Consider the following 27632-nt stretch of genomic DNA (forward strand, 5'->3'; position numbering starts at 1 on the left):
GCTGCAGTTTTGTTAGCCTGTCAGCTCCAGGAACTTTGCAAGCATGTGGGCCCTTCAGCGGGACCCCCTTACCACACAGCAGCTCTGCTGTCAGAAGCTTGCTTCACACAGCTCCTCCTGGCTGTAGATCTCAGAGCGCTTTCCAGGGACTCTCTGAGGCAGAGAAAGGCGAAGAGGTGGAAGCTCAGGGAGTCACAGACAGGGCTAGGAGCAACCAGAGCACAGGAATGGCTCTCTCACACGCCAGTGCTTTGACCGCAGTTGGCACCTGCCATTGGCACTGACTCCATGGGTGCTCTGGGGCTCAAGCACCCACTGAAAAACAAAAGGGGGGGTGCTCAACACCCGTAAGCCAGTCATAGATGGCGCATGACTCTTGTGATTAGGGAGGCACTGGGCGGGAGCGCTGGAAACTCCCTAGAAGGGGGGGCACCAACACCCAGACCGTGGCTTCAAATCCCCCACTTCGCCCCACGGCCCTAGCCTCTGCTCAGCCTCCTCCCCCTAAAGCCCCACCCGTGTTCCCACTACGCCTCTTCTCGCCCATGCTCCATCTCTTCTGCCGCGGTGCCACCCGGCTCCTCTCCGCCTCCTCCAATGGAAATCATGGACGGCGAGTTCTATGGGCCCGTGGTGCCTAGGGACCAGGAATATTCCTGGTCCCTAGGCACCACGGGACGGGCTCCAGCACTGTATGAGGCCGGGTCTCTCCCTCGGCCCCGCCTTCTGCCTCCAGGCACCCCCCCACACACGTCCCCAGGGCCATTTAAAACAGCCTGGGGCACCCACTCACCACCGGCAGCGCAGTGGAGCTGAGGGGCTTCCTGTCTGTGGTCCCTGGGCGGAGTGGGTCTGTGTCCCGCCCCAAGCGCCCCTGCAGCCAATAGGAAGCTACAGAGGCAGTGCCTGGGGTAGCAGCGCACGGAGACCCCCAGTAAGCGCTGAAACCCCCCACCCTCTCCCAGAGCCTGCACCGACACCCCTTTCCCACAGCTCCCCTCCCGCCCCCAAACTCCCTCCTATAGCCTGCACCCCTCACCCCTTCCTGCAACCCAATCTCCTACCACAGCCCAGGGCCTGCACTCCAGACCTCCTCCCCCCACCCAAGTTCTCTCCCAGAGCTTCAGGCAGGTGGGGGTGGAGTTTGGGGGGGGGCAGGCTCTGGGCGTTCTGGGCACCACTAAAATTTCTTCAATCCTGCAGCCCCCGATGCCAATGACACCTATTCAATAACGAGAACATGAAAGAAGTGTATACATATGCTTCCCCGTCCACCCCAAAACGGGCAGCGCCCCTCCTCCCCAAACACACACTCACACCTCTTCTAAAGCACCCACCAGGAAAAACGAAAGTCAGCGCCTGCAGCCCCAGACGCGCTGCTGAGCTGCTTGAGTCAATACACTACATTTCCCAGAGATCCGCGGGGCGGCGTGACGCATGCGCGCTGCTCTCGCCCTGTGCTTGGCCGCTGCCGCGGTTCCGTCCCCGCACTTGGCGTCTGCGCTTGGCCCCAGGAGCGTGCCGGGGCAGCATGTCGGCTGGGCTGAGGTTCGACGGGCGGGTGGTGCTGGTGACCGGCGCCGGGGGAGGTAAGCGGCTCGCGCGGGCCCTGTGGGCTTGCGCTGCACGACGTTGCACTTGCTCGCTGGGCTCCGGGAGGGGCTGCCCTGGCCAGGGGTCGCCTGTGCTGGTCCGTTCCCGTAGGTGCTGGCTGATGCGGGCCGCGGGCTTGGAGAAAGAGTTGGGTGCAGGAATTGGGAGCTAAGGGGGGATCCTACAGCTGAAAGGGCCTCTCTCAAATCCCCTCTGCTGTTTGGGAAAGAAAACTCTGCCTGCCAATAGCAAGGATGCAAAGGGGGGCGTGCGCGCGGTGGCGGCGGCCAGCAATTTATTCTGTAAATCCGGTATTGTGGGTGTGGGATGTGCCTCAGCTGTGCAGAACTGGAGCAAAGGTTTTCCCTGAGGAGGGAGTTTGATTTCGCGGTGTCAAGGTTGAAGCCCTCCCTCTCCCTTTGAAGGAAAGAGATCGATCACTCTCATGTTTACAACAGGCGTCCTGCGTGGGTTTGCTTCAACTTGCAAGATAATTGCATTTTGAAAAATTACTTTTCAAAACACAACTATATGGAATTAAAGCATGCGAGCTGCTTGAAATCTAGTGAGAATGTTCAGGTGCTGACAGAGACACAAAGCAAGCTGTAGAGCTGAAGAGATTTTGTTTTCTCTTTCATAATTTATAATAATCTTAGGTGATACCCACTGAAGCCTTGATCTGCAATGAGCTCGGTACAGGTGTAGGAACGGTTTCCCCTCTCACCCGCACCATGTAGGCCTCTTTGCTGGAGTGGGGATTTGGGCTGTTTAAGAGTTGCTTTACTATAATAGCCATGCAAAGGCCAACAGGTTGTCTATTCCAGTGCTTTAGCTTTGTAGGTACAGCAGATTAATTTAAGCTGCTTTGCTGATACTTGCAAGAATAGTTGGCAAAAAGTTTTCAAACAAATGTTTTTTAAAGTTGACATTATGAAGCAGAGTAAGAGTTTTAAAGCTACTCTGAATGCCTTTCAGCTCTCGCTCAGATTTTCCTTTGTTTCATGTTAGTTTGCTGTGCTGTTCTTTAAATCTTTCTTCTTCAGTGAAATCTGTCAAAAGTGACCACCTGAGCCAATAGGAAATAATACAAGATAAAAAAGCAAAAAGTTGCTTGGTATCAGTGGATCTTTAGCAAGTACAACTTGTACTAGAAGCCATAGGATTCTTGAAAGTGGTTTCACAGATAAGTATGGTTTCACTACAGCTTTTTAAATTAAAATCAGTACTTAATACGTTTATCTAACTACAGATCTATCAAAATGCTTTGTTTAATTCTCAATAGGTGCTTACCTTGTTTTGATTATAGTACCATTGCTTTTACACAGTGACTTAGAAGTTGATCCTTTTATAAAGGTCAGAACTAGTGAGGGAGTCTTAACACATCTTGCAGACAGAAGAGTATTCCTTCCCATTCCTGTAGGTGTTCCCGATGAGGGGCCTCAGCAATTCTCAAGGAAGTGAAAGCAGGGTCATTTAAATGAGAAATCTGATTTTTCCAGTCATTACATATACTGTTACATTGTTTTCAAAGTTTGTATTTTAAGTTTTTAAAATCGTCCCTTGAACTATTTGGGATATAAAAAAGGCTACATCCTATAAACAAAATGCAGATGTAAGAAAAATATTACATTCTTCTCAATTATCCTATTTTCTTAAACTAATTTTATTTTGCCTCCCACCTTTTGTTAAGTTATTGTTTATGAAGTAAATTTCCTCATTTATTGTCCTTTAGTTATTTTTTCATGCAAAGACATCTTTAACATTATCTGGAGTCCAATTCTGGCTCAGCTGTAAAATAAATCCAAGATTTCTGTTTAGTCAATTAAGTGGTGGATGTAATCTCTAGAGAATGAGATTATAGAAGAGTTCTTTGGAAGGAGATGGACTGGGAGAAAATCTTTTATTATTACATTAGGTATTTATGTGGACACCACATAGAGACCTCTGTGTGTAATGGTTTATAAACAGGAATCCCCATATCATAAGCACCCTGTCTGATCCACTGGGTGACACCATTCTCACTGGCCTGTGCTTTTGGATAGTTTAAACATCATGAAGAAAGGGGCACCTTAACTTTGCACAGCTCAAGGGGCTACATTACAACTTGCCAGTAGCCAAATATTGGAGCCATATTATTTTCTAATATGTAGGCATGGCACCAAAGAGATTACCAAATGAAAGCATCACATAATGGGACCTATAATCTCAACTTCAATTTCTAAATCCTTGGTTTGTTTACTAGATTTAGCACGATCAATATGTTTCCAAACAGCCTTTGTGAGCCAGTTTTAAGTGATCTCATGGGGAACAAAGGCACTTTGTGTGCACTTTGAAAAATCCTTCTCCCCCTTACACTTTATTCAGTCGTTTGTTTAATTTGTTCATAACAAAATTACTTGTGTGGAAAAGAATCACAACTTCTGCCCTTGATCCACTTTTGTTAACATTTTGACTGGTATGATTGGATAATATCATTGTCCATACAAACAACTGTTGTATTCAACAGGTCTTAAGTCTAAATAAAGACAAAGGTGAAAGACTAATGGAAGATATGAAACATTAAATGTTGCATTATGCTGTATATTAAGTAAGCTGCTTTGTGCTCCTTGCTCTTGCGAATAAATGACTTGCTTCTTGTTTAGGTCCAAGTAATTGGCACTGATTTTATCAATATGGGTAAAAGGCACTATAAATAGTTTAAATAATTATGATTGGAGTTGAACTTGTGTTTGCATGATATGACAATGTTTCCTTTTCAGTAGACAAAACTAAATTAAACTAAGGGCTGTCTTATTAACTTAGAGTGTAGTTCATTAACTTGAAACATCTTCTTCCACTGCAAAACCAGAATACATTCCTGTATTTTGTAGCCTGCCCCATCGAGTGTCACAAATGCCTCCTTCACAAGCACAAAACTCTTTCCTGGAGCTTTAGCAACAAGCAGCCTCCATGATGACTCTTCTGGGTGCTGTACCACTAAGTGAGCATGGGGAATACTTAGTGTTTTCAATTGTGGATTTGGCCTTTAGTTTCTGAGCTAATTTGCTTTCTTTTATGTTTCAGTTTTCAGAACATGCGACTGCTTTTGTGGCAACTTTAAAATGGAATTTTTTAATTAAATATGCAAATTTTTTTTTTTAATTTCAGCTCAAGTGACCATTTCTCCACATGACTTTAACTAGTTTAAAGTGTATAGGTAGAAAATATACTGACACGCTGAAACTTTTTTTGTTTTTGTTTTTTAAAATTAGGATTGGGTAGAGCATATGCTCTGGCTTTTGCTGAAAGAGGAGCTTCAGTAGTTGGTAAGTTGTTTCTTACCTATTTTGATCTCTTGCCAGTAACCTTTGCCCCCCCCCCCCTCTCTCTCTCTCTCTCTTTTTTTAACTATATTGGGATTCAAACTTCATGACTTCTTTGCCAATGACCTTTGTTCTTTAATAAGTTATCCTCCTAACTCCTGAGATTCAAACTTTATTTCTGAGCTTCTGGTTTTGAAACAAGTAACAATCTTTGGCAGAGGGCTTCTCTTCACTGAAAGGCTATCTAGACATATAACTTAACCCTAACTTGACTTCCATCCACTCACAAAAACCCTTAACTCAAGTGTGCTGGTGATATTTTACTTGAGTGGCTGACTCAAAAGGGAGGGGCTGGGCTAAAGCTCTCCTGAGCACAACTCCTCAGCCGTTAATCCAAGTGGGCAGGGTGGATTTGATTTAAATCATCACTAGTCAGGAAGACTCTATTTAATCATGGATTTCTACATAAAAGTGCATTCTTATTGGTTGTTATAACCTTAATACATATTCTTCACAACTCAGAGAGAGATGTAGGTTTCATTTTTAGAAGGTACACGCTATACATTTTTAAAGTGATTTATTTTGAAAACGTTTCAGATTAGGTTTACAGCTATATCAGAAAATGAATGATTGTTTGGTTATTTCATTTACCAAAGGTAATTGAAGCAGATATTTCTGAAGTCATTGGGAGGTGAACTCTCTCCAATTCAACAGGTTAATCATTAATATTTGGAGAATTTTCTTGCCATGCTGTATTAGGAGGAGAACATCACCAGACAGACATTTAAATTTTTATTTAACTAAGACAACAACATTATGTATTCTGGATATTTTTTCTTCAACAGCAAACATAATATTTAAACAAAACAAGCATATGAACTTGAAAACATTCAAGTTTTTAAAAATCAGGTGTGTTTTTGTTAAAATTGTTTTTAACTAAAAGAGTTAAATGAAATATTTAAAAAAAAAAAAAATTTAAATAGACTACGTCAGCCAGGTCAACATGAGAAACTTAAACATGGCTGGCAGGGGGCCAGGCGGCTGGAACCCCCGATCAGCAGCGAGGTGAGCAGGGCCGGCAGCCAGGAGCAGAGCCCTGGGCTGGCTGCTAGTATCCCAGGCCGGCAGCAGGCTGAGCGGGGCTGATGGCCGGGACCCCGGTTGGCAAGGGGCCGGTGGCCGGAACTCCAAACCGTCAGTGGGCTGAGTGGGGTAGCAGACAGAACCCCAGACCAGCAGCAGCTGACCCGCTGCCGGTCTGGGGTTCCGCTGGCTCCTGCCAGCTGGGGTCCCGGCCACCAATCCCGCTCAGCCCGCTGCTGGCCGGGGGTTCCGTTCACCCAGGCTGGGAGCGGGCTGAACGGAGCAGGGGGCCGAGACCCCAGCTGGCAAGGGGCCGGCGGCCGGAACCCCAGACTGTTAGCAGGCTGAGCGGGGAGGTGGACAGAACCCCAGACCTGGGGTTCTGCCAGCTCCTGCCACCGGCCCCGCTCAGCCTGCTGCCGGCCGAGGGTTCTGTTCACCCAAGCCGGCAGCAGGCTGAGCGGGGCCAGCAGACAGAACCCCAGAATGGCGGTGGGCTGAGTGGCTCAGCCCGCTGCCCATCTGGGGTTCCGTCCGCCAGCTCCTGCCAGCTGGGGTCCCGGCCACTGGCCCCGCTCAGTCCGCTGCCGGCCGGGGGTTCCGTTTACCCAGGCCAGCAGCTGGCTGAGCAGGGCTGGCGGCCGGGACCCCGGCTGGCAGCAGTGTGCCAGTAAAAATCGTCTCGCGTGCTGCAGGTTGCTGACCCCTGCTCTAGACCTTTTGCACACTGCTCAATTTCTCTTTCATACACTTTATCTAGCAATTTGCCTGTGACATCTGCTCTGTTGGGTGGACTGTATCCTGGTCTTAATGACTGAACCGTGTTAATGAAGTGTAGGTTCTCAATCATATGGAAAGGAGAGTTTGTTGCATAAACAAACTGAGCAATTTTTTAATCAATTACCTCTTTTTGTAATCTGCTGGTTCTTATCACAAACTTATCTATGGTTGTTTCTGGATGATGGAGATTTTTTTTCTTTTTGCTACAAGTGATATACTGTGGCTATGTGACATACATGATGTGACTGAAACACTATCATTGGTAGATAACTCTGAAACTAAAGAAAATGATGGTGATCTTGAAGGTGGATAGTCTTCAGAATCCTGTATGTTGAGGATGGATTCTCCTAAACAAAATAAGTCAATGCAGTTATTTAATTATTATCACCATACTGCTCATTGCATTCACTGACACTCAGTACTACTTTAAAGGTGAAATTGTAAAAGGAAGATCTGCCTATTTCAGCTATTTATTTTTTATCACAACTGAATCTAAAATGATAGTACCATAGAGTAACAACTATATTTCTTGCTCAAACCTGAGAATTCAAGAATAGTCCAAAAGGAAGACAGGCAATCCTTAAGAAAGAAGTATGAAATAAAAAAGTTTACCAACCTGAAGATCTTTCATGTTCAGACATGTTCCTTTCATCATCCTCAATGCAGCTTCTTCCTGAGAAGAAACACTTTTCATGATGTTGTTTCATTTGGGCAACCAGGCCTTGCATTTCTTTGTTGCACTGTTTTCATTTTGCACACATGCCTGTCTTACCCACAGGTAGAAGAGCGTAATTAAAATATTCCCAAACTGGGTCTCTTTTACGGCCTGCTGCCATTATAGGTTTTGCCTTCTAGTGAGAGAATGGTATGGTAGATCTCAAATCAATGAAGGCTACACTCAGAAAGACCTCAAGACTTCTGGAATATGCTGCTCAAACAGTTTCACTTTTGTTTCTACTGCCTGTTCCTCCATTCTCACATTTATCTCCAGACTTCTCCTCCTTGTCCAGATCTATTCCGCCCCCAACAGTCTTCTATTCATTGAACTTTTTGAAACTTTGCACTTTTAGAGAGAGGTAAAGGATTGACTCTGTGTACGCAAATTTGCAGAGAGACAATAGGGTTGAGGTCTGTTATTTTTCACCTCTATATATTATTTATTTATTTTAAAACATTTTTGCTGTTAACAAGCATGTTATCTCTGGAGAGACATATCCACAGTTTGAGAACTGCAAAACTAAGCCTCTCTGATGCTATCTTCTAGACTGGGGACTGAGTCCCATTGGGTAGATAGAAAGATTAACCTAAATCATCTATACAGAAGTTCCTGCAACCCCATAAAATTGGGTCCCTAATCCATGAACTATTCGAACTCATTTACAAAACTTTTTTTAAACATTACATGACTATATTGTCTTATACTATAGAATTAGAATTTATAATCCCTATTCCATGATGCAATATTTTTGAGCTATAATGTATATTAATTAAAACTATCTTTAGATAGGTTTTTTCCTCAAAAAGGATTTTATAAAAAAAAATCTGTTTTCAATTAAAAAAAATCAATTGATTTTTATCTACCCTGGGATACAGACTAGCATCAGTTGAGTGTTGCTAGTTCTCCAATGCCTTATCACAGTTCACTCACGCCCAAAAAGTACAGACAGGTTCTCCTACAATACACTGAGAAATAGTTCATTGTGTGACTCATCCAACTACAGTGCTTAGAACCATGGGACTTGCCCCCAGAACTCTTATTGCCATGCACAAGTGAGGGGGGGCATCAGTGTGAATACAACAACTTGAGTGTTGTTTCTCAATGTGGCTGCTCTCCATTGAGTTAGGCTGACTCAAGAGGAGGAACTCTAAACATAGATAAATCAAGTTAATTCTGCAGTGAAGACATACCTTTACATTTCAACTGAAAGATGCCACCTCCAGCAGCACAGTACTGTCTGCCATCGTGCTGGGATATTAATTCAGTACAGTCTTGGGAAGAGTACTTCTTACTGTATTGGCAGCAAAACTTGATGTGGAAAGCAAGAGTTCCATGGAACAAGGGTTTTCAATTTTTTTCATAGCGACGATGTGGACCACATCTCAGTAGAGTCTCATGGACATTTCCTCTTCCATTTGTGGTCATATAACATCCATTGAGCAACTACAGGAATTGTTTAAATAGACAGGAAATGCTTAGTGCAATACCAGAAGGAAAGCCAGCATCATGTTGTTAAAGTTTCCAGGGTAGTTGCACCTCTGTGCAAACCCTTTTGTGACCTTGAGAGCACTCTACTTACGCCTCAGGCCTCTAGATGGTAGTTTTCTTGGGGCAAAGTCATGCAACACTCTCCCTCTTGATGGAGAATTTAGGCAGCAATTGCTCCTGCAATTCACTGTGATCACCAGCAGGTTTGACTTTAGTTCACCAATTGTCCTGTTCTCCCAGGGACAATGACAGGATTATCCATTGACTAGCCAGCCTTCATAAATTAAAGTATTGTTTATTCAGAACAACTTACAGAGAAAACATTTTAAAAACAATAAGTAGCTTACATGCTGATCTAGTTTACCAGGCTGTTGTTCATTTTCCACATGGAAACCCCGATAGGAACAGAATACTTCAAAAGGGGCAAGACCCATGTCAGGTTGGTCTCTTTATACAGTTCTTAGTTCTTTGATTGTTAGCTATTGCCAGCTAGTTCAGACCAGTATATATAATTTCCCTCATGGACCTGTTTACCTGCCTAGGTGACCTTTTGGGGATCACCCAGATCAGTAAGGGGTTCTGTCATTGCCTGCCCTGTAACCTTGCAGTGTGTTAATGCTGTGCTGCTATTGCTCAGATGCCTGGCACCGATAGCATGCCCCCAAGCACAAGACCTTCCACCAGCCAGATTGCACAGCCCATGATATAGCAGTGACACAAATAGCCCTTCCAGATCCAAGTTTCCCCAAATCCATCCTCCCCAAGTTCTTAACTACCAGACACTTGTACCATTCCCCTCTGGTTTGTCAATCCCTCAGTTATCAGTTCACTTTGGCAAACACACTGGACTGAGTTTGCACAACAGAGACCTGCTTGGGATAAAAATAAACAAAAAGTTCATTTAATAGAATCATAGGACTAGAAGGGACTTCGAGAGGCACTCATAGCAGGATTAAGGGCACGTCTACACTGGCAAAGTTACAGCGCCACTCTAGTTACAGCGCCGCTCAGAGGGCGCTGAGAGGAAACGACTGTTGTGTGTTCACACTGTCAGCTGCCTGCGCAATCGCGTGTTCACACTTGTGGCACTTGCAATGGTATTAGGAGCAGTGCACTCTTGGAGAAGCTATCCCACAGAGCACCTGTAGCGGGATGGTCACCCGCTCCTGCCTGGGAAGGGTTAAAGCCAGCCCTGCAGAGGGCTGGGGCTGTGGAAGGAAAGACCTGGGCTGATTGGGGGAAGCAGCTGCAGCTGGTACACGCCCAAATCAGAGCCCTGCTGGCCCTATAAAGGCCTGAGCCAGGAGCAAGAAGTCAGTCTCTCTCTGCACTCAGAGAGAGAAGGGCCTGGCTGGAGGGATCTGAGACAGAGTACCCTGGGTGGAGCAGGGCGGGGGAAAGGCTGAGGAGCTGGGGAGCTCCAGCCTGGAAAGCCCCAGGCTGTGGCCTAGTAGAAGGCCAAGGGGTACTGGGGGTTGCAGAGGGCAACCCAGGGGTAGGCCAAGGCAGCAGGTCCAAACCCACCCTTGCCAGTGATGAGTAGGCTGATACTGCAGTCTGCCCCTAGGCGTGGGGCTAGATGAAGACTGGCAGTAGCCTGATACTGAGGCAAGGTGGGGATAGTAGGTGGGGGTTCCCCTGGGAGGGGGAGACCCAGTTAAAGGGGCACCGGGGTCCTGGGAGGTGGATAAAGTGGATCACCGGCCCGCAGAGGGCGCTCCGGGCTGGATTGAGCTAATTCCCAGGACAACCAGCAGGAGGCGCCGCAGGGGTGAGTCCACGCTCGCCTACAGCACCTCTTTCTCTTCTGCCGTTAAGACTTGTGGGAAGGCAGAGGGGGTTGTGGGGCATACTGGGTCCTGTCCCAATAATCCTTGATACGTTGCTTTGCATCCCAGAAATCCCTGAGCTTCCGTCTGCATTTGGTGCCATCTTTCAACAGTTTGTATACTGTGTGCCCTGCCTCTTCGGGCTGCAGGAATGGATCCTGAACTGTTGACCAGTATGCTGCTTGCTCTGACTAACATGTCACGAGTGGCAGTGGAGTTATTCCTTAAAGTACAAAGGCAAGAGGAGTGTGACATTGATCTCGCCACACATAGGAGCTACAACACGAGATTGCTTGTGGCATTCACGTAGGTGCTGACCACAGTGGAATGCCGCTTTTGGGCTCGGGGAAACAAGCACTGAGTGGTGGGATAACATCATGATGCACGTCTGGGATGATGAGCAGTGGCTGCAGAACTTTCGGATGAGGAAAGCCACATTCGTGGGATTGTGTGATGAGCTCACCCCAGCCTTGCAGCACAAGGACATGAGAATGAGAACTGCCCTGTCGCTGGAGAAGCATGTGGTCATTGCACGGTGGAACCTGGCTACTCCAGACTGCTACTGATCAGTCGCTAACCAGTTCGGAGTGTGAAAGTCAACCGTTGGACTCGTGTTTGTGGAAGTGTGCAAGGCCACTAATCACATCCTGCTCCGAAAGACTCTGGTCAACATGCGTGACATTGTGGATGGCTTTGCACAAATGGGCTTCCCTAACTGCGGAGGGGCGATAGATGGCGCACACATTCCAATTCTGGCACCAGACCACCTAGTCACCGAGTACATTAATCGCAAGGGGTATTTCTCAATGATTCTCCAGGTGCTTGTGGATCACTGTGGGCATTTCAGAGACATTAATGCAGGCTGGTCCGTATAGGTACATGATGCACGCATCTTTCAGAACACGGCTGTTTAGGAAGCTGCAAGCTGGGACTTTCACCGTAGGGGAAGTCGAAATGCCCATTGTGATCCTGAGAGACCCTGCCTACCTCTTAATGCCATGGCTTATGAAGCCATACACGGGGCAACTTGACAGCAGCAAGGAGCGGTTCAACAACAGGCTGAGCAAGTGCAGAATGACTGTTTTGTGCTTTTGGTCGTTTAAAAGCCCGCTGGCAATGCCTCTATGGGAAGCTGGACCTGGCCGATGACAATATTCTAATGCTTATAGCCGCGTGCTGTACACTCCTAAATATTTGTGAAGGGAAGGGTGAAAGCTTCACTCAGGGCTGGACCGCAGCGGCTCAGCACCTGGAGGCTGAGTTTGAACAGCCAGAGACCAGGGCTATTAGAGGGATGCAGGGCCATGAGGAACAGGGATGCCTTGAGGTGGCAATTTGAAGCTGGAAGCCACTAATATTTGTTGTTATGCTTGGGATTGCAGTGCTTGTAATGCTAGGAGATGATTGGTGCACATGATGCAATAAGGGGGTTTAACATAATTGTATGTTGCTTTGCAGTGCTCTTTTTGCTTTCACTTAATAGAATAAAGATTGCTTTCAAACCAACACAATTCTTTTATTAAAAGACAACTGAAGGAGAGAGTCAAATGAAAAAATACATCAGCAGGGAGGGGGTGGAGGAAGGGAAGGTCCCAGGAGGAGGAGGGGTCCCGGGACGGCTAAAGATTTGTGTATGTCCAGGGATCATATCCAACCTTCTCCTTTGGAGTACAGTGCAGCGGGTACTGTACTTCAGCAGGGCCAAACTGCAGAGGGATGGATGTTGAGTGCAGTGGGTAGTGGGAGTCCACGGTGCTGGACTGTGAGGAGGGAGGAATGGAATGCGGGGGGTAGAGACTGGAGCCAGGAGGTTGATAAAAGCGTGTTGGCGGTGTCTGGGGGGAAATTTTGTGACAGCGGCTGCAGGGGAGGGTGGGCGCGGAGCTGCTCGGTTTGAAGAGCTAATATCGCCTGGAGCGTGTCCACTTGGCGCTCCATAACTTTTAAGAGCCACTCTGTGGCTTCATTGATTAGTTAAGTTAAATTTTCTGCAGAATATTGCTTGATTTGTGTTTGTACAGTTTGCGTGGATTAACGTGGATACTTTTAATCTACGTACTGCTCAGATTCCCAACCCTAGCCATCCATAACATAATCTAGTAGCAGTAGCTGTGAAGTTGATTTTTATAAGGCAGTCTCATTTCTAGATGCAATTTGAATTCATGAAAGGGGAAATCTGCAACAGTAAATAACCTGTTGTTCTAGCCTGAAATAGCATGTCATTAAGCTACTTTGCTAAATAATAAGATTTTTTAGTTAACTGATTCAACACAGCACTCAGCAACATGACTTCTTTGTACTAATCATTGAGTTACTGATTGTGAAAGTTAATTTCATGCTGCCCTTTAGTTCAGGGATGTTTTTTAGAACAAGTCTTTTGGGATACCATTTTAATGTATTTCATCAATCTAGATGAGTTATTTCATAGAGCAGCAGAGCCAAATGTCTGTCATCTAACTACTTGGGGATAATGCTATATCCCAGAAAACCAAATCCTCTTTTCACTGAATCTTCACAGAATTCCCCTTGCACGTGACAAGTCGCTTCTATTGTGAAACAATGTAAATTTTCCTCTTGATTTAAATGGCAAATATAGGGCTATGTTAAATACATATTTTTGAACTCTGATATTCTCTCCTATATCTTTCAGTATTTGACTATTTGAATCAATTGAATATTTAATGCAATGAGAAAATAAAAATGGTAAAGACTAATGTATTGTTTTATATACTGGTAGGATTACCTTGTCTCCTTTAGCCAATACTCAGACTTTACAGTAGCATTCATGCAGCTGTGAACAGAGAAATGTTGTCAAGAGAGGAGGTTCTTTACAGTATCTCTGAAAAAGATGCTAAAACTAGCATTGTGGGATTCCATGGTCATTGTGTTTTCATATCTTCTATATTTAACGTGATAGAATTCACAAGTAAAAAGTTCTTTTTTCTACCTGCCAGCCCTTGGGTCTGAGAGTCAAGCTGGCTTCTTTCCATCTTGCACTTCACACTGTAAGGTTCTGTAGGCAAAATTAGATACACTTGTTGCTCTTCCACTTATGTTGGTAATGGTGAGTATGCAAGCCCACTGTTTTCCCTGGAGTTCTATAGATGTAATTGATGCTTGCTTAGTAACATTCTGTTGATGATCTCAAGACTATGTAATATAGCTTACTCTCAGTGTTAGCTGTGCAGGACAATAAGAAAAAATAAGGAAAAAATATTGCTGACTGAAGTATGCAAATATGACTTTGTATACACAAAACAGCAGATTTATTGGGTAAGGAGGTACCATCTTTATGAAGTGGCCTTTCAGAGCAGAACCATATTTGAATCATTTTAATCTATATTTAGTTTTGTAAATAGATGATTTTTTCAGTTGGTTATTAGATTAATTCTATTCTTCTGTTAATATATTGACACAGCCTTGAGTGAAATAAATTATCTAGATCAGTTTAATAATCAGTCTAATTAAACTAGTGGAACCCCCCAATATAGATACACTTAAACTGGTTTAATTCTTGCTTACATTGATTTATATTAAATTGGTAAATTTACTGGCAAAAGCTAAACTGATTTACACTTAAACTGGTTTAACCCTTTGTTTATGTCAGTTAGAGAGTTTCACTGGTTTAAACCAGGGCAGTAACTGATCTGGTTAAATATCTGGTCAGTTTGTTTCTAGTATAAACAAGGCCTTTTTCACATTGTAACTTTATTCTAGTTTGCCAAACCACAATAAACTTGAATTTGTAAATTATGATGAAAACAGGTAGACTTGTGGGTGCATTGTATTTCATTTTGGACTTAATTATCGTGTAACTGAATACTCATTGTTTGAGGTCTTGCAAAAGTTAGAAAGAGCAATGCTGGATATAGATATTGAAGAGCTTTCAAATACCTTCCTCAGAGTATATATTGCTTGAGTTGCAACACTCTTCTCATTGTTGCATAGCACTGCACTGACAAAATGTAGGTTTTCTGTGATTAACTTTATGAAAGAAGCTCCATGCACATGAATGCAGCCCAATTCAGAGATTATTTTTAGCTATTGACTTGAAGAAGGATCAGAAATGAAATGTACTCAAGGCACAGTCTCAGTGATCATTCAATAGCAATAGCAAATGCTACTGGAGGACTAGACTAGTCCTAATCAGTGTGACTGTATGATGTCTAGATTTTTAATCTTGTTGAACAATAACAATACTGTTGGCGAGATCAAGCTTGGCAGGGAAAGTAAATCACAAATAGCGATGAAACATCTCTTCTCTACCTCATAAATTGTTACCTCAGGGCATGTCTACATGAACACTTATTGTTGTAACGATACTGCCTTTGGTGGGACACAACTGAGAGTTTCAATTCAGGACAAATTGCTTAGAGCAGGGCAGTTACAGCCCAAGTCTGGCTTTCCTTTACTTCTAAGGCATACCAAACAGAGAGGACTTCGGTCTCACCCCATGGCTAACCATAAGTCATACAAGCAATTCCCTTAGACACTCTTGTTTCCCAGTATCACTACCAGCACCACTCCTTATGGGGACGAATGATTATGAAAACCAGTACCCCAGTAAAAGAAAAAAGGTTCTCCCGATCCCAAAGGACCAAGCCCCAGACCCAGGTCAATATATAAGTCAGATCTTACCCACAAATCACACTGTTGCCAATCATTTAGAATCTAAAATCTAAAGGTTTATTCATAAAAAGAAAGAAATATAGATGAGAGTTAAATTGGTTAAATGGAATCAGTTACATACAGTAATGGCAAAGTTCTTGGTTCAGGCTTGTAGCAGTGATGGAATTAACTGCAGATTCAAATCAAGTCTCTGGAGTACATCCACAGCTGGGATGGGTCATTCAGTCCTTTGTTTAGAGCTTCAGTTTGCAGCAAGGTTCCTCCAGAAGAAAGAAGCAAGATTGAAGACAAGATGGAGGAGATACAGCAGCCTCTTATAGTCTCTTGCCATGTGGCCTCTGCTTTCTTTGTCCAAAGACAAGCCATCCAGCATATGGCATGGAAAAACCTTAGAGTTTTGTCCATAGGCATGTCCCTGCATGCCTTGCTGAGTCACAAGGTGTACCTACCTTCTCTCAATGGGTCAGTTGTATAGCTGATGGTCCTTAATGGGCCATCCAGCAGGCTAGGTAGTGCTGATGCCAAATTGTCTGGGTTATCACCCAGAAACATAGCACAAGTTTGAAATACAGACAGTGCAGAGCCAATACTTATAACTTTAAATACAAAAATGATACTTGCATACAGATAGCATAATCATAACCAGAAAATCATAACCTCGTCTTAGACACCTTACATGACAACCTTTGTACAATATTTGCTGCAAATATATAACAGTGGTTGCAACAATTATCTATACGGTCATAGTTTATATCAATAACGTCACACCCCCAACGCAAAATTGATGCAGGAAGGGATGACACAAACATCACTGACTGCATCCCAAGAGCTCCCCATCCTTGGTTCTGTCTTACTACAGCTAATATTGGTGTATAACAGAAATGGTTTATCCACGTCATGTTCAATAACGTCACAATTGTATGGCAAGCTGGGGTGTAAATCTACAGCACTTCAGCAGGCTGTGTACTAAGTATCGGTGTGGACCCTGCTGCTGCACTCAAAAAGTTCCCTCGTGCGTGTTGATGTGCTGCCGTTTGAAAGAGCAATACGTCAAAACGCACTAGGGTGCTTTTAGAGTACCACAGTGGGGTCCAAATGGACAGTTAGTGTGCAGCATGCTCCAGCACTGTAGATTTACACCTCAGCAGAGATGACACACTGAGGGGGGCCTTCTGGGAGTTATATGCCCCCCCCTCCAAGATTTGCTGCTTGGCATGTAATGAGCATGCTCAGTAACATCTGCTGAAGCTGCTGCTCTCACTTTGGCTCCCCACCATCGGCAGATACGGCAATAAGTGTTTGTGCAGATGTGCCCTCAGGAACAGTATGGAATGTTATGAAATGACTCTACCTAATCCAGTAGAGCAGGGTGGGCAAACTATGGCCCGTAGGCCAGATCCGGCCCACGAGCTCGCGCTGGGGTGGCGGGTTGGGGGCCACACCATGCGGGTCGGGGGCCGCACCATGCGGCTTGGCTCCGCTCTGGCACTCCAGGCAGGGCGCCGGGTTGGGGGCCGCACCACACTGCTCAGCCCTCCCCTGGCGCTCCAGCCAAGGCGCCGGGTCGGGGGCCGTACCACACTGCTCAGCCCTCCTCTGGCACTCCAGCCGGGGTGGCGGGTCGGGGGCCACACCACACGGCTCGGCCCCGCTCCGGCACTCCAGCTGGGGTGCCGGGCTGAGGGCCGCACCATGCGGCTCCCAAAAGCCGTGGCATGCCCCCTGTCCGAGGGTTGCAGGCTGCTCCATGCCTAGGAGCCAGAGAAGGGCCACGCCACGGCTTCCGGGAGCCACTTGAGGTAAGTGCCGCTCAGAGCCTGCACCCCTGAGCCTCTCCCCGTGCCCCAACCCCCTTCCCCAGCCCTGATCCCCCTCCCGCTCTCCAAACCTCTCTATCCCAGCACGGAGCACCCTCCTGCACCCAAAACCTCTCATCCCCAGCCCAGAGCCTGCACCCTTCCCGCACCCTTGCCCCAGCCCTGAACCCCCTCCGAACCCCTCGGTCCCAGTCCAGAATACCTTCCTACACCTCAAACTCATCCCTAGCTCCACCCCAGAGCCTGCACCCCTCAACCAGAGCCCTCACCCCCTCCTGTACCCCATCCCCGATTTTGAGAGCATTCATGGCCCATCATACAATTTCTATTCCCCAAAAAGTTTGCCCACCCCTGCAGTAGAGTGTCAGACTGTTTGCTCTTGTCCAAATAACTTAGGTTACCAGTAGAAATCAGCTGCAGTGAATCTCGTTAATAACATCCACCAGAAACCTTAGTGGCTGCAGGATGAGAAGAGACTGTGAAACATATGAGTATCGATTGGTCAAGAATTTCTTTTTTGTGTTATGCAGTGAATGATCTGGGAGGTGACTTCAAAGGACATGGCAAAAGCTCCTCAGCGGCTGACAAAGTTGTTGAAGAAATAAGAGCAAAAGGAGGAAAAGCAGTAGCTAACTATGGTATGTTATTTTCCATAATAGATTTAATAAGGACACTTCATTTATGGAAATAGTACATTCAGCTGTTACCAAATGAAAAAGTAACAGTTGTGACAAAGGACTACGCCAATACTATTAATAATTTAATTTATTCAATGAGATAAAACATTGTTCGGAGGCTGGGGGAGATGGAGACATAAAGCATCTTAAAATGAAATCTCTGATTCCTTTATTCACTTGAACTCTTGGCACTGGTATGCTGGAGGGGGGGAGCAATCCCCTCTCCCCTCGCAAAAGGTAGTCTTTTCTGTGACTTAGCAAGCTTATCATTTAGCCAACATAGAAACTAGACTGCCTGTTTTTAGTGAGTTTAGCTTCTTGGTTTTCATTTAATGATAAAATGCTGCACTGTTTGGCTTGTGCAGGAATTGCAGTGGGCTAATTGCCTGCAGTGGCTAAAATTTCATTTTACCCCATAGGGATTTCACATGAGCAGTTCACTTTTTCTTTTTAAATGCATCACATTCCATGTGGTTATCTACATCCTAGAAGTACGTTGTATACAGTAATATGTGGCTGTGTAACTAATAAATGATTTTATTTGAAGATCACACTACTACCTGTTTTGTTTACAGATTCAGTGGAGGCTGGTGAGAAGCTTGTGCAGACAGCCCTTGAAGCTTTTGGGAGGATAGGTACAATTATTAACTTATAACTTGTTTGTTTGTGAATGCAAAGTCACCTTAAGCAGTGCAGTTAACAATCAAGAGTTAGTGATAGCATGTACAGGAAATTCAATGGAATTAAATTCAAGATTGTGGTGTTCTATTCTCTGTAGTCCTAAACAAATGAAAAAGCCGCTTCCCAGTAACTAGAGGTTAGCAGTTGCTAGTATAAAAGAAAATTGCAAGCTTTATCTAAGTAATTATTTTGAGCATTTGGAGTGTTTATGGAAGGAACACTATTCCTTGAATATGTATAAATGACAGTACTTTTTTTTCTGTAAATAAGTGTTGTCCGGCTATGCCGGAAGGAGGACAGGACACACTGAATGTGGTATAATTAGGATGCAACTTTATTCCTAAATGTCTGGGAGTGCCCAGCAGATAAAAGTGTACAGTGCAGGTAATTCCATAATCATTTACACATACTGGGACGGGCTGCTGTCAGCTCTCCCTCTTTACCCATCCTGATCCCCAGCCAACCCACTGCTGGGACCCTGCCACCCTGATTGAAGGTTAAGGGGGGCTATAAAGGAGTGGGGGGGTTGATTCCCTGCTGTACTAGTTAGAGGAGCTCTGAAACTTTCCCTGTTTCTGCTCCTTTAAATAACCCCCTGAAATCCTTTACCAATTCATTTGATCTGCTCACCATCGCCTTTCCGTGTGGAGTACCTGCACCAAACATTGGCTCCATGATTACGTAATGAGTTACGACATCATAGCCCAATCCCCATTTCGTGTTCATCCTAGCTAAGCTCCCAACCCCCTGTGGGAAAGGCAACCCCCCACACACACTTTGCCTTGGATAATCTGGCAGTGAGGGGAAAAAGTCCTTCCCAGCCCCCTGAGAAAGGAGCGACAAGTGTAATGCCCACAGCGGATCATGACAAAACCTGCTATTTAGCTACTTCCAAAGATGGGAGGGTAGATGCTGTTCCACCTGGTCCAGGTAAAAAAGGGCTTTTCCTGCACTGCTGTGCACCTAAATAGTGCCTCTCTCTCTCCCATTCACCTGTGGGGGTTGGTCAGCATCCCCACACAAACCTGATCTGAAGCTGCCTCAGCCAGTCATTCTGGCTCTCTAGCTGTTAAAGAGGCCACACACCTTTTCCTACAAGACAGTCAACGGTACCCACTCCATAATGTGCACTGTGGTCATTATGGATGACTTCTGTAGGGGCTGAATCTGTCAGGAATATATAAAAGTTTATTATAACGTTAGCATCATCTCTCTTTTTACATAGAGTAGAAAGGAACTCTGATTCCCCTTATGCCTCTGTTTTAAGGTAGCATGTTGTTGCTCTTACACCCTTTATTAAAGGGAGACCAATGATTTAGAAACAACATTTCCTTGTGAAATTTTTTGCTTACCTTTATTTCTAGCAACACCTAATTATAACTTAAAAATTTGTGCATTTGACAGCACTTCGTGTATAATCAATTTCACAGTTTCCCTTGTTAATACAGTTCTTTCACAGAGAAACAGGAGGTGAAATACATATTTTTTTAAAAAAAAAGTAATTTTAAGAATCACAACATTTGTCAGGGAAACTCGGGAGAAGTTTTACAACCTGGAACTTGTATGATTTAGTTTGTTGAAACTGACTGGCTTTGAAGGTGATTGTTGTTCTTTTCATATAAACACTGAATGTGGTAACATAAAGCAGAAGGTGAATTTATTTATACACATCACTCTTCATCTTCCACTTCCAAAACAAACAAACAAACAAACAAAACAGATGCCAACAAATGAGAATTCAACTCTCTCCAGTGGGCTGCTCCACTTAAAAATAAGCATATATCAGCTAATATGGTCTTTCAAGTTATTACCCAATTTTTGGACCTTCCTTACAGGTCTTCTCTAAATTTAGTTGGCAAATAATGGTTTGCCATTATTTATGGTTTCCCAGTAGATCTCCATTTCTGTGAAGATCAGTCCCCTCTTCTTTTATCACCAAGTTGTCTTTCTCTCAAAGATTACTCCAGACACTTGCCAACTGTCATCGTAGAACAAAACCCAAAACATTAGACCTACACCTTGGAAAACTAACACAGCAACCCAGACATCTTAGCATTACTGAATCTATGATAACCCATATTCTGGGCTGGACTGTCATTTCAGTTTATCATTATTCCAGGATAAAAGAGAACTTGCATTCCAAGACAGAGGAAAATATACTTCTAAAGCGTGGTGACTGGTTCCTGAAATCTTGGTTGTTCAGTGTTCTTCCTTAAAACAGTATATGCAGCCTTAAAGGAAGTGGATATCATTTCACTTTTTTCTTGGCTCTGTTTTATGTTTGCTTTTAATAACTTAGTCTACTCCGCAGTGTCTGTCTTGCCCTTTTGCTGAAGATAGTGCAAGGAAGCATAGTTCTGACTTGCTCTGGCACATCTAAAAGACAGAATTATTGATACACATAAATAGAGAGCAAACTTTGAACTTTGATCTGTTTTCTTTTATCATGCTGTTTGTTTTCTTATTGGCGTGATATTATGTAGCTAGTGATTTAATCCCTGATGAACAGAATTGAAAGAATGTTGAAGAGATTCATGAAGAGTTAAAGATGCTCAGTAACATTTGAGTAATTCTCTTTACTTTTGCCTTACCTTACTGAAGAATAGACTGTTGTGGTGCTACAAAGAGTAAAAGATCCCAAACGTTTTCTTAATTAATAAAGTTTGTGGTTTTGCAAATGCTTGTCAGTATTAAAGGAATAATCATTATCTAACTTTTTACTTTGGCTGAGTTCCTGGAAATGGTATTTGGTCAGAGCTGAGCAATGGATGAGAAAAAAAGCAAATAAAACTCTGTAAAGCATTAAGCTGTGTGTTAATTTTTCTTCCATTTCTTCACTTATTTCTTGCCCTCTCTTCCCACTTCTGTCTTCTGTTTTCATTCTCTCCTTTTATTTCCAGCCATTTCCTTCTTTCTACTGTTTTCTTCAATCCTTTTATTTTTCCATCTTCTCCTTCTGTTTTCTCTCAATCTGTTCCATTTCTCCCTTAAACTATACAGTTTTCCCCTTCTGTATATTTCTTTCTCCTGCCCTGATGTCCACATTCCCTTATGCTCAGGGTAGCATGTGCAGAACGGAAACCTAGGCAGTGAGTGATGAAAAACTGAGTGGGTGGTTCTGAAGCTCCCTTTCTTGCCTTATTGTTGGTTGTGTGGTCTGAGTTACATTACAGGCTTTCTGACTCTTTGACCATGGTGCCACCCACTTTGAGTTTGGGAGCATTCCACTTTTATGTTACCATAAATCATGTAATTCAGAATTTGTAGCAAGTAGCAACATTGATCTGGGCAGTCTCATCACTACAAACTTGAGCGTGATGTCACTGAGGAAGGGGGCCGGTTTATGACACTTTCCCATCAGTGCTTAGTGTTGTCATCTCAACACCTGTGTCTACTTATGAGGCTTCACTGCAGCCTGTGGCAGACTGGGACTACATGTCCCAAAATACTTTGAAACATAAGGAAAGCCATGCACTTTCCAATTCTGGAACAGCCCTAGTCAGTATGAGTGAGCAACTATTTAACAATTCTAAAAAACTGTATGTCTGCGCTTATAACCTAGATTTTGAAGGCAGGAGCAGAGTTAAAGAAGGTGCAGATTCATACTCATTCATACTTAAAATGTTTTGTTTTTGTGTTCTTTGCAGATATTGTTATAAACAATGCTGGGTAAGTAAATATGAAGGTAGCTTTTCCCCATTGTTGTACCATATTCTAATCCTTTTGTTTAAATACATTCACCTTCCTTTTTTGTTTTCCTGACAATGTATTTTAGGATTCTGAGGGACCGTTCATTTGCTAGGATAAGTGATGAAGACTGGGGTAAGTTGATTAACTTTGAAGTAGTGAAGGTTTCTAGACGCTAAGTAAATGCCACCCCATCCTCATGAGAGTGTGAGGGGCACAGATTGGGGTGTGTGTGTTTGTACCTGACCTTAGAGATTCACACATCGCCTGCAAATCTCAGCTCCAAGATGCTTAATTTGTTATCGGCTTTCACATTGGGTCAGTGTTGCAATCCATACTGGACTCCTGCAAATGTTGCCCCCATCTCAGGGTGGGGGGAAAAGCACTCATAAAAACCAGACCTCCTGGTTAAGGCTGTCAGGAAAAACCCACATGGGAAACATGCACCAATTTTTCCATGTGGGAAAAATGCATTTGTAACCCAGAGAAACCCCTGCAACCCTCAGCAGTCCAGAAAGACAGACAGCACCCAAAACCTATAACAAGGGAAGGGTGGTGTGAAGCTGCAGTGCCCAATGGCAGTCTGAACAGGACAGCAAGCAAATACCCCTCAGTGAAGTGATGGGGAATGAGCATCCAATTAAGTCCCCAAAAGACTGCCAGTAGGAGGCAGGAACTGCAGAAAAAGACAGCCCATGGCTATGCTTAAGCTCTGTGATACCATGAGCTCCATGTGCTAGAGCTGCACACAGGACAAGAAGGGGAGCAGGGAGAAAACCAGCCTAGTCAGTTCAAATGCCCATCCCACAGCATTTCAAAATGATTTAAAAAATACAATGCAGATGTCCAGACTGTGATTAAATTAGCTGAGTGTGAATGAAGTGAGATGAAGCTAAATAGGTTTCTCATTTTTTTTCTTGGAGGAAGTAGAAACTGCATATTTATTTTGCCACAAAAGAGAAAAGAATCAAATGTCTGTTCAACTAATTTGATTGTAGATATAATTCATAGAGTTCATTTGAAGGGATCATTCCTGGTCACCAGAGCTGCATGGAATCATATGAAAAATCAGAAGTTTGGAAGGTAAAACTGTATAAGGTTAATTTTTTCATCAGTAAACAGTAGATTGACATGATCTTTCTGACGCTGCAATGGATTACTTGATAATTCTTGCTCCCCTTTAGTCAATGGGAAGGAAATAATCACTTTGTGCCCAAATGTGTGAGGTTGACATCCATTTATTTCCTGCCTTCTCCTACACACACTCTGTGGATAACATCCTAACAACTTTTTTTTTTGGAAGTTATTTTTGTCTTTCAATAAACATCTGCAGATTTATTGTGAAGATTTGTGTGTGCGCTCTGCCTGGTGTGTTCCCAAAGCTGATGTGGTGCTGTCAGTTCACATTACATCCAGATTTATATTTTTCACCTTTATATCTATTCTTTGTAGTGATTGTCCTGGTGTTTTGGCAATCTGGCTGTTTAGTCCTATCCACCTAGAAGTTGAAGATTAAATTAGTTTGTGCTTCCTTCTGTGACCAAAATGGCATTCTGTGGCTGAGTATGAAGTGAGAAGGAGAGATTGGTAGCAAAATATTTTGCCCATTTGATCACTTATTGGGCAGAATTTTGGGAATTGCATCCCTGTATATATGACATAATTCTTCTCTTGCTCTGTTTTGTAAATCACTTTGTTTATTGCCAAATGATGTTAGTGTTATTTACCTAATGTGTAGAAATGTGTTACTTGCAGAATGTCTGCTTCTGTACACTTTTTAGCTTTTTCTCACCTTGACTCTCTTAACATAACCAAAGCACCTTTATTTGTACTGAAGATGGTGAAATCGTGTTGATGTAGCAATTGGGAATGATGTTGAGACAGATTCTTATCTCAGTTATGCTTGTGTTAACTTGGAGTGACTCTCGTTAAGTCAGTGCAGCTACTGTAGATGCACACACTGTGTAATTCAGATCAGAATTGGGACTGGTTATGGTGAGAATCATTTTTAACTGCTCAAAAAGGAGACATATGTGACATGCAGTAGGCGCTGATTCAGCCAAGTACTTAAACTTGTGTCTAACTTTAATCATGTCAGTAGTGCTATTGATTACGTAGGGGGTGGGTGAAAACAGTTTTCAACTTAGCAAAATTTTCTGTTTGTCAAAGCTATTTTTAAAATGTAAAAATATCTCCATATGAAATATGTGGTTAAGTGCAAACATACATTTCATTAGTGCCCTCCCCAGTTATTACAAAATAGTTGTGCCATTATGCCAGTGGTTGCAAGCTGCTATTTCTGGTCTAATATGAGACCAAATCCTGAGAGGTGCTGAGCACCTGTAACTCCCCTTGCATTACTCTTCAGTATTTGTGCCATTTTTTGCATCACCCCAACATATTAGAAAAAGTTGCTTTTTAATTACTCAAACGTTCATTTTGACATGTTGAGATGTTACAGAATTACCATTCCTGTGGTTTCAGGATGTGTAATTGTCAGAAGCCAAAAATGGCTGCAACACATAACCTGGCATCCTCTAGAAACTATTAATTTTCTGTTTTTCCTTCTCTTCAAGAATAATTATGACTTCTTCAGCTGCTGGAATATATGGCAACTTTGGTCAGGCAAACTACAGTGCTGCCAAACTTGGCCTTTTTGGTCTTTCAAATACACTTGCAATTGAAGGCAGAAAATACAACATCCACAGTAACACAATTGCACCTACTGCTGGGTCGAGGCTGACTCAGACTATCATGCCACAAGGTAAGTAACTTGAGCTCTGTGAGAATTGAGTCTTTGCGAGTTGGAGCACAACCAGTTTTCTCACCAATTGAAACATTCCATTCCTTTACACTTCTTGTCTATTTATGATAAATGATCTTTCCAGTTTCAGGTGCTGTAAGGAAGTAAGACATCAGAAGAGAGCTCTAGCAGCCTTTATAATTCACTAGAATTGTTTTATGTGCTGAAACGTTGTCACTGTAGCTTTATTCATTTCCCCATTTTCTTCAGTAGGTATTGGATCAGGGCTGTATTTGTGGTGTTTGCATTTATTGTAATATTACTGTTTGTTTGCAATGTGGTATAGGTTTCACAAAATATGGAGTAGACAAAGCTGACCTGAGTAAATTTAAAACAGGAGATGAGAGAAGGTAGATAAGTCTGACATAACACATTGAGCAACTAGCGGAATGCACCCTTTACATACCATATACTTATTGAACTTGGACTGGATTATACTAATATAATATTATTATAATAGATTGTCTGAAAGACTATACAGGAAAATGTTTTGAGAAGGGTTTTGAAGAAGATGGTGAATAAATAAATGAAAAGATGAGATCAGAGGTTTGGGTTGGTTGAAGTTTTTCTGATGCAGTTTAGTTACTTAGACTGGTCTTGTTAGTCTCCACATAAGAGAAAAGTAGGCAAAACTTGGAGCACTAAGAGTTATAGATTTTTAATGCCAGAAGGAACCATTATGATGATGTAGTCTGCAAAACACAGGCCATGGAACTGTCCCCAGAAAATGTACTACTTTGTAGTAATATAAGGAACTGCGAGCCCAATTTTTAAACATTTCAGAAATTGGCTATTTATATCAGCTTTTGATGCCTGTGACGGGGTACGACTGACCACTGTGGAGCCTCCTGCTAGCTGTCATGGGAATTAGCTCTGCTCTCTATGGCGCCCTTCTTTTGTGGTGCCTCGCCACTGTCACTTTTGTTCCGAGACCCGTGCGTCCTCTTCAGTGACGCTGCCCTCCGGGGGATCTGCAATCTCTGTCCAGCCACTCCCTCAGTGGCAACTGCAGTCCATTGTCCCAGGGACACTTCCCATGTGGCTCCAGCATCCTCTTCTGCCCTTACCTCAAGGCCTCAGCCTGCAGGCCCTAGCAGCCAGCCAGGAGCTCTCTCTAGCTCCCCCAGTTTCTGCTTGCAGCACTGCTCTGTCCCAGGTGCTGGCACTCCTTCCTTCTGCTAGGACCCTGATCTTCTCCCCTTAAGCTCCACTCAGCTACTGATCTCTGCTCTGCCCTCCCAGTCCTCCTTATATGAGCCTGCTGGCCCATGATTGGCTGCTCCTCTGAGCCCCTTTCCAATTGGCTGCCTCCCTAGGGCTACTTTTTACCCCTTTTCTGCCAGTGAGGTGTAGCTGCCCCATCACAATGCCCAAGTACTAATGTTTTGTTTTATTTATTTTTTTAAGTGCAGCATTTTCTTTATTCCTTTGGAAGTATTTTTTTCCCAATAATATCTAGCTTTTTCCCTCAAAGCATTCAGAAGGAATCATCATCCCATTCTCTTTAGGAACTAACAGTGTGCCAGACCCAGCAGTACATAGTGTTTGAGGATGGAACTGTATGAAACCAATGCAAGGCTTTTAAATTTGGCATACATAGACTCTGAATCCTTCCAGAAGATCCTGTGGTATCTCTTCTGACAGTTTTAGTCTCTCGAAAGTTGAATTGCCTTTATTGTCTCTCATAATTCTTTTGCAGAACTAAACTTATCTGCTGTGCCTTCCTATGATGATGATCATAGATTTTAAGACTAGAAGGGACTATTAGATCATCTAGTCTGACTTCCTGTATATTATAGGCTATGAAATTTCACCCACCTTACCCTGTATTGAGCCTATATTGTGTTTGGCTAAAGCATACCTTCCAGGAAGGCTTCTAGTCTTGATTTGAAGACATTGAAATAAAGAGGGCCCACTGCTTCCCTATGTATGCTGCTTCCAATGGTTAATCACCTTCACTGTTAAGAACGTGTGTCTTATTTCAAATTTGAATTTGTCTGGCTTCAGCTTTTAGCCATTGGTTCTTGTTATACCTTTCTCCACTTAATTAAAGAGCCATTTAATATCTGGTTTTTCCTCCCTGTGAAGATACTTGCACACTGCAGTCATCACTCTGCAGTCTTCTTTTTGATATGTTAAACAGATTGAAAGACCTAAAAAGCTCACTGTAAGACAATTTCTTCAACTCTCAAATACTTTTTGTGGCTTATATTCATTTGCTCTTAGTTAGCCAGTTCTTAATCCATGTAATGTGTGCTTTTATTGGTATTGCCTAGTGCTAATTTTTTAATCAGAATGTTGTGCAGTACTCAGTCGAATGCTTTACCAAAGTCTAAATATATTACATCTGCGTACTTATCTTTATCAACCAGACTTTATCAAAGAATGAAATCAGGTTAGTTTGACAAGACATATTTTCTATAAAACCATGTTGACTGGCATTATTTATATTCCTATTCTTTATTGATTGAATCCTACATCAGCTTTTCCATTATTTGCGTGGGATTAATGTCAGGCTAACCAGTTTATACTTACGTCTCTTGGA

The 27632-nt window shown here is 43.4% G+C and overlaps 1 protein-coding gene across 1 annotated transcript in view; it reads left to right on the forward strand.

Moving 5' to 3' along the window:
* The first annotated feature begins 1450 nt into the window (after positions 1-1450).
* Positions 1451-27632, forward strand: part of HSD17B4 (hydroxysteroid 17-beta dehydrogenase 4) — a 114681-nt gene continuing 88499 nt past the window's right edge. Inside the window, exons 1-8 of the mRNA XM_024194445.2 lie at positions 1451-1589; positions 4845-4898; positions 17770-17877; positions 18492-18551; positions 22245-22266; positions 22373-22419; positions 23283-23367; positions 24861-25048. Coding sequence (XP_024050213.1) covers positions 1532-1589; positions 4845-4898; positions 17770-17877; positions 18492-18551; positions 22245-22266; positions 22373-22419; positions 23283-23367; positions 24861-25048 — 622 coding nt within the window. The 5' untranslated portion in view covers positions 1451-1531. The remainder of the gene's footprint in view (positions 1590-4844; positions 4899-17769; positions 17878-18491; positions 18552-22244; positions 22267-22372; positions 22420-23282; positions 23368-24860; positions 25049-27632) is intronic.

This window comes from Terrapene carolina, unplaced genomic scaffold (assembly GCF_002925995.2).
Source record: "Terrapene carolina triunguis isolate 2854851 unplaced genomic scaffold, T_m_triunguis-2.0 Scaffold69, whole genome shotgun sequence".
Lineage (NCBI taxonomy): Eukaryota > Metazoa > Chordata > Testudines > Emydidae > Terrapene > Terrapene triunguis.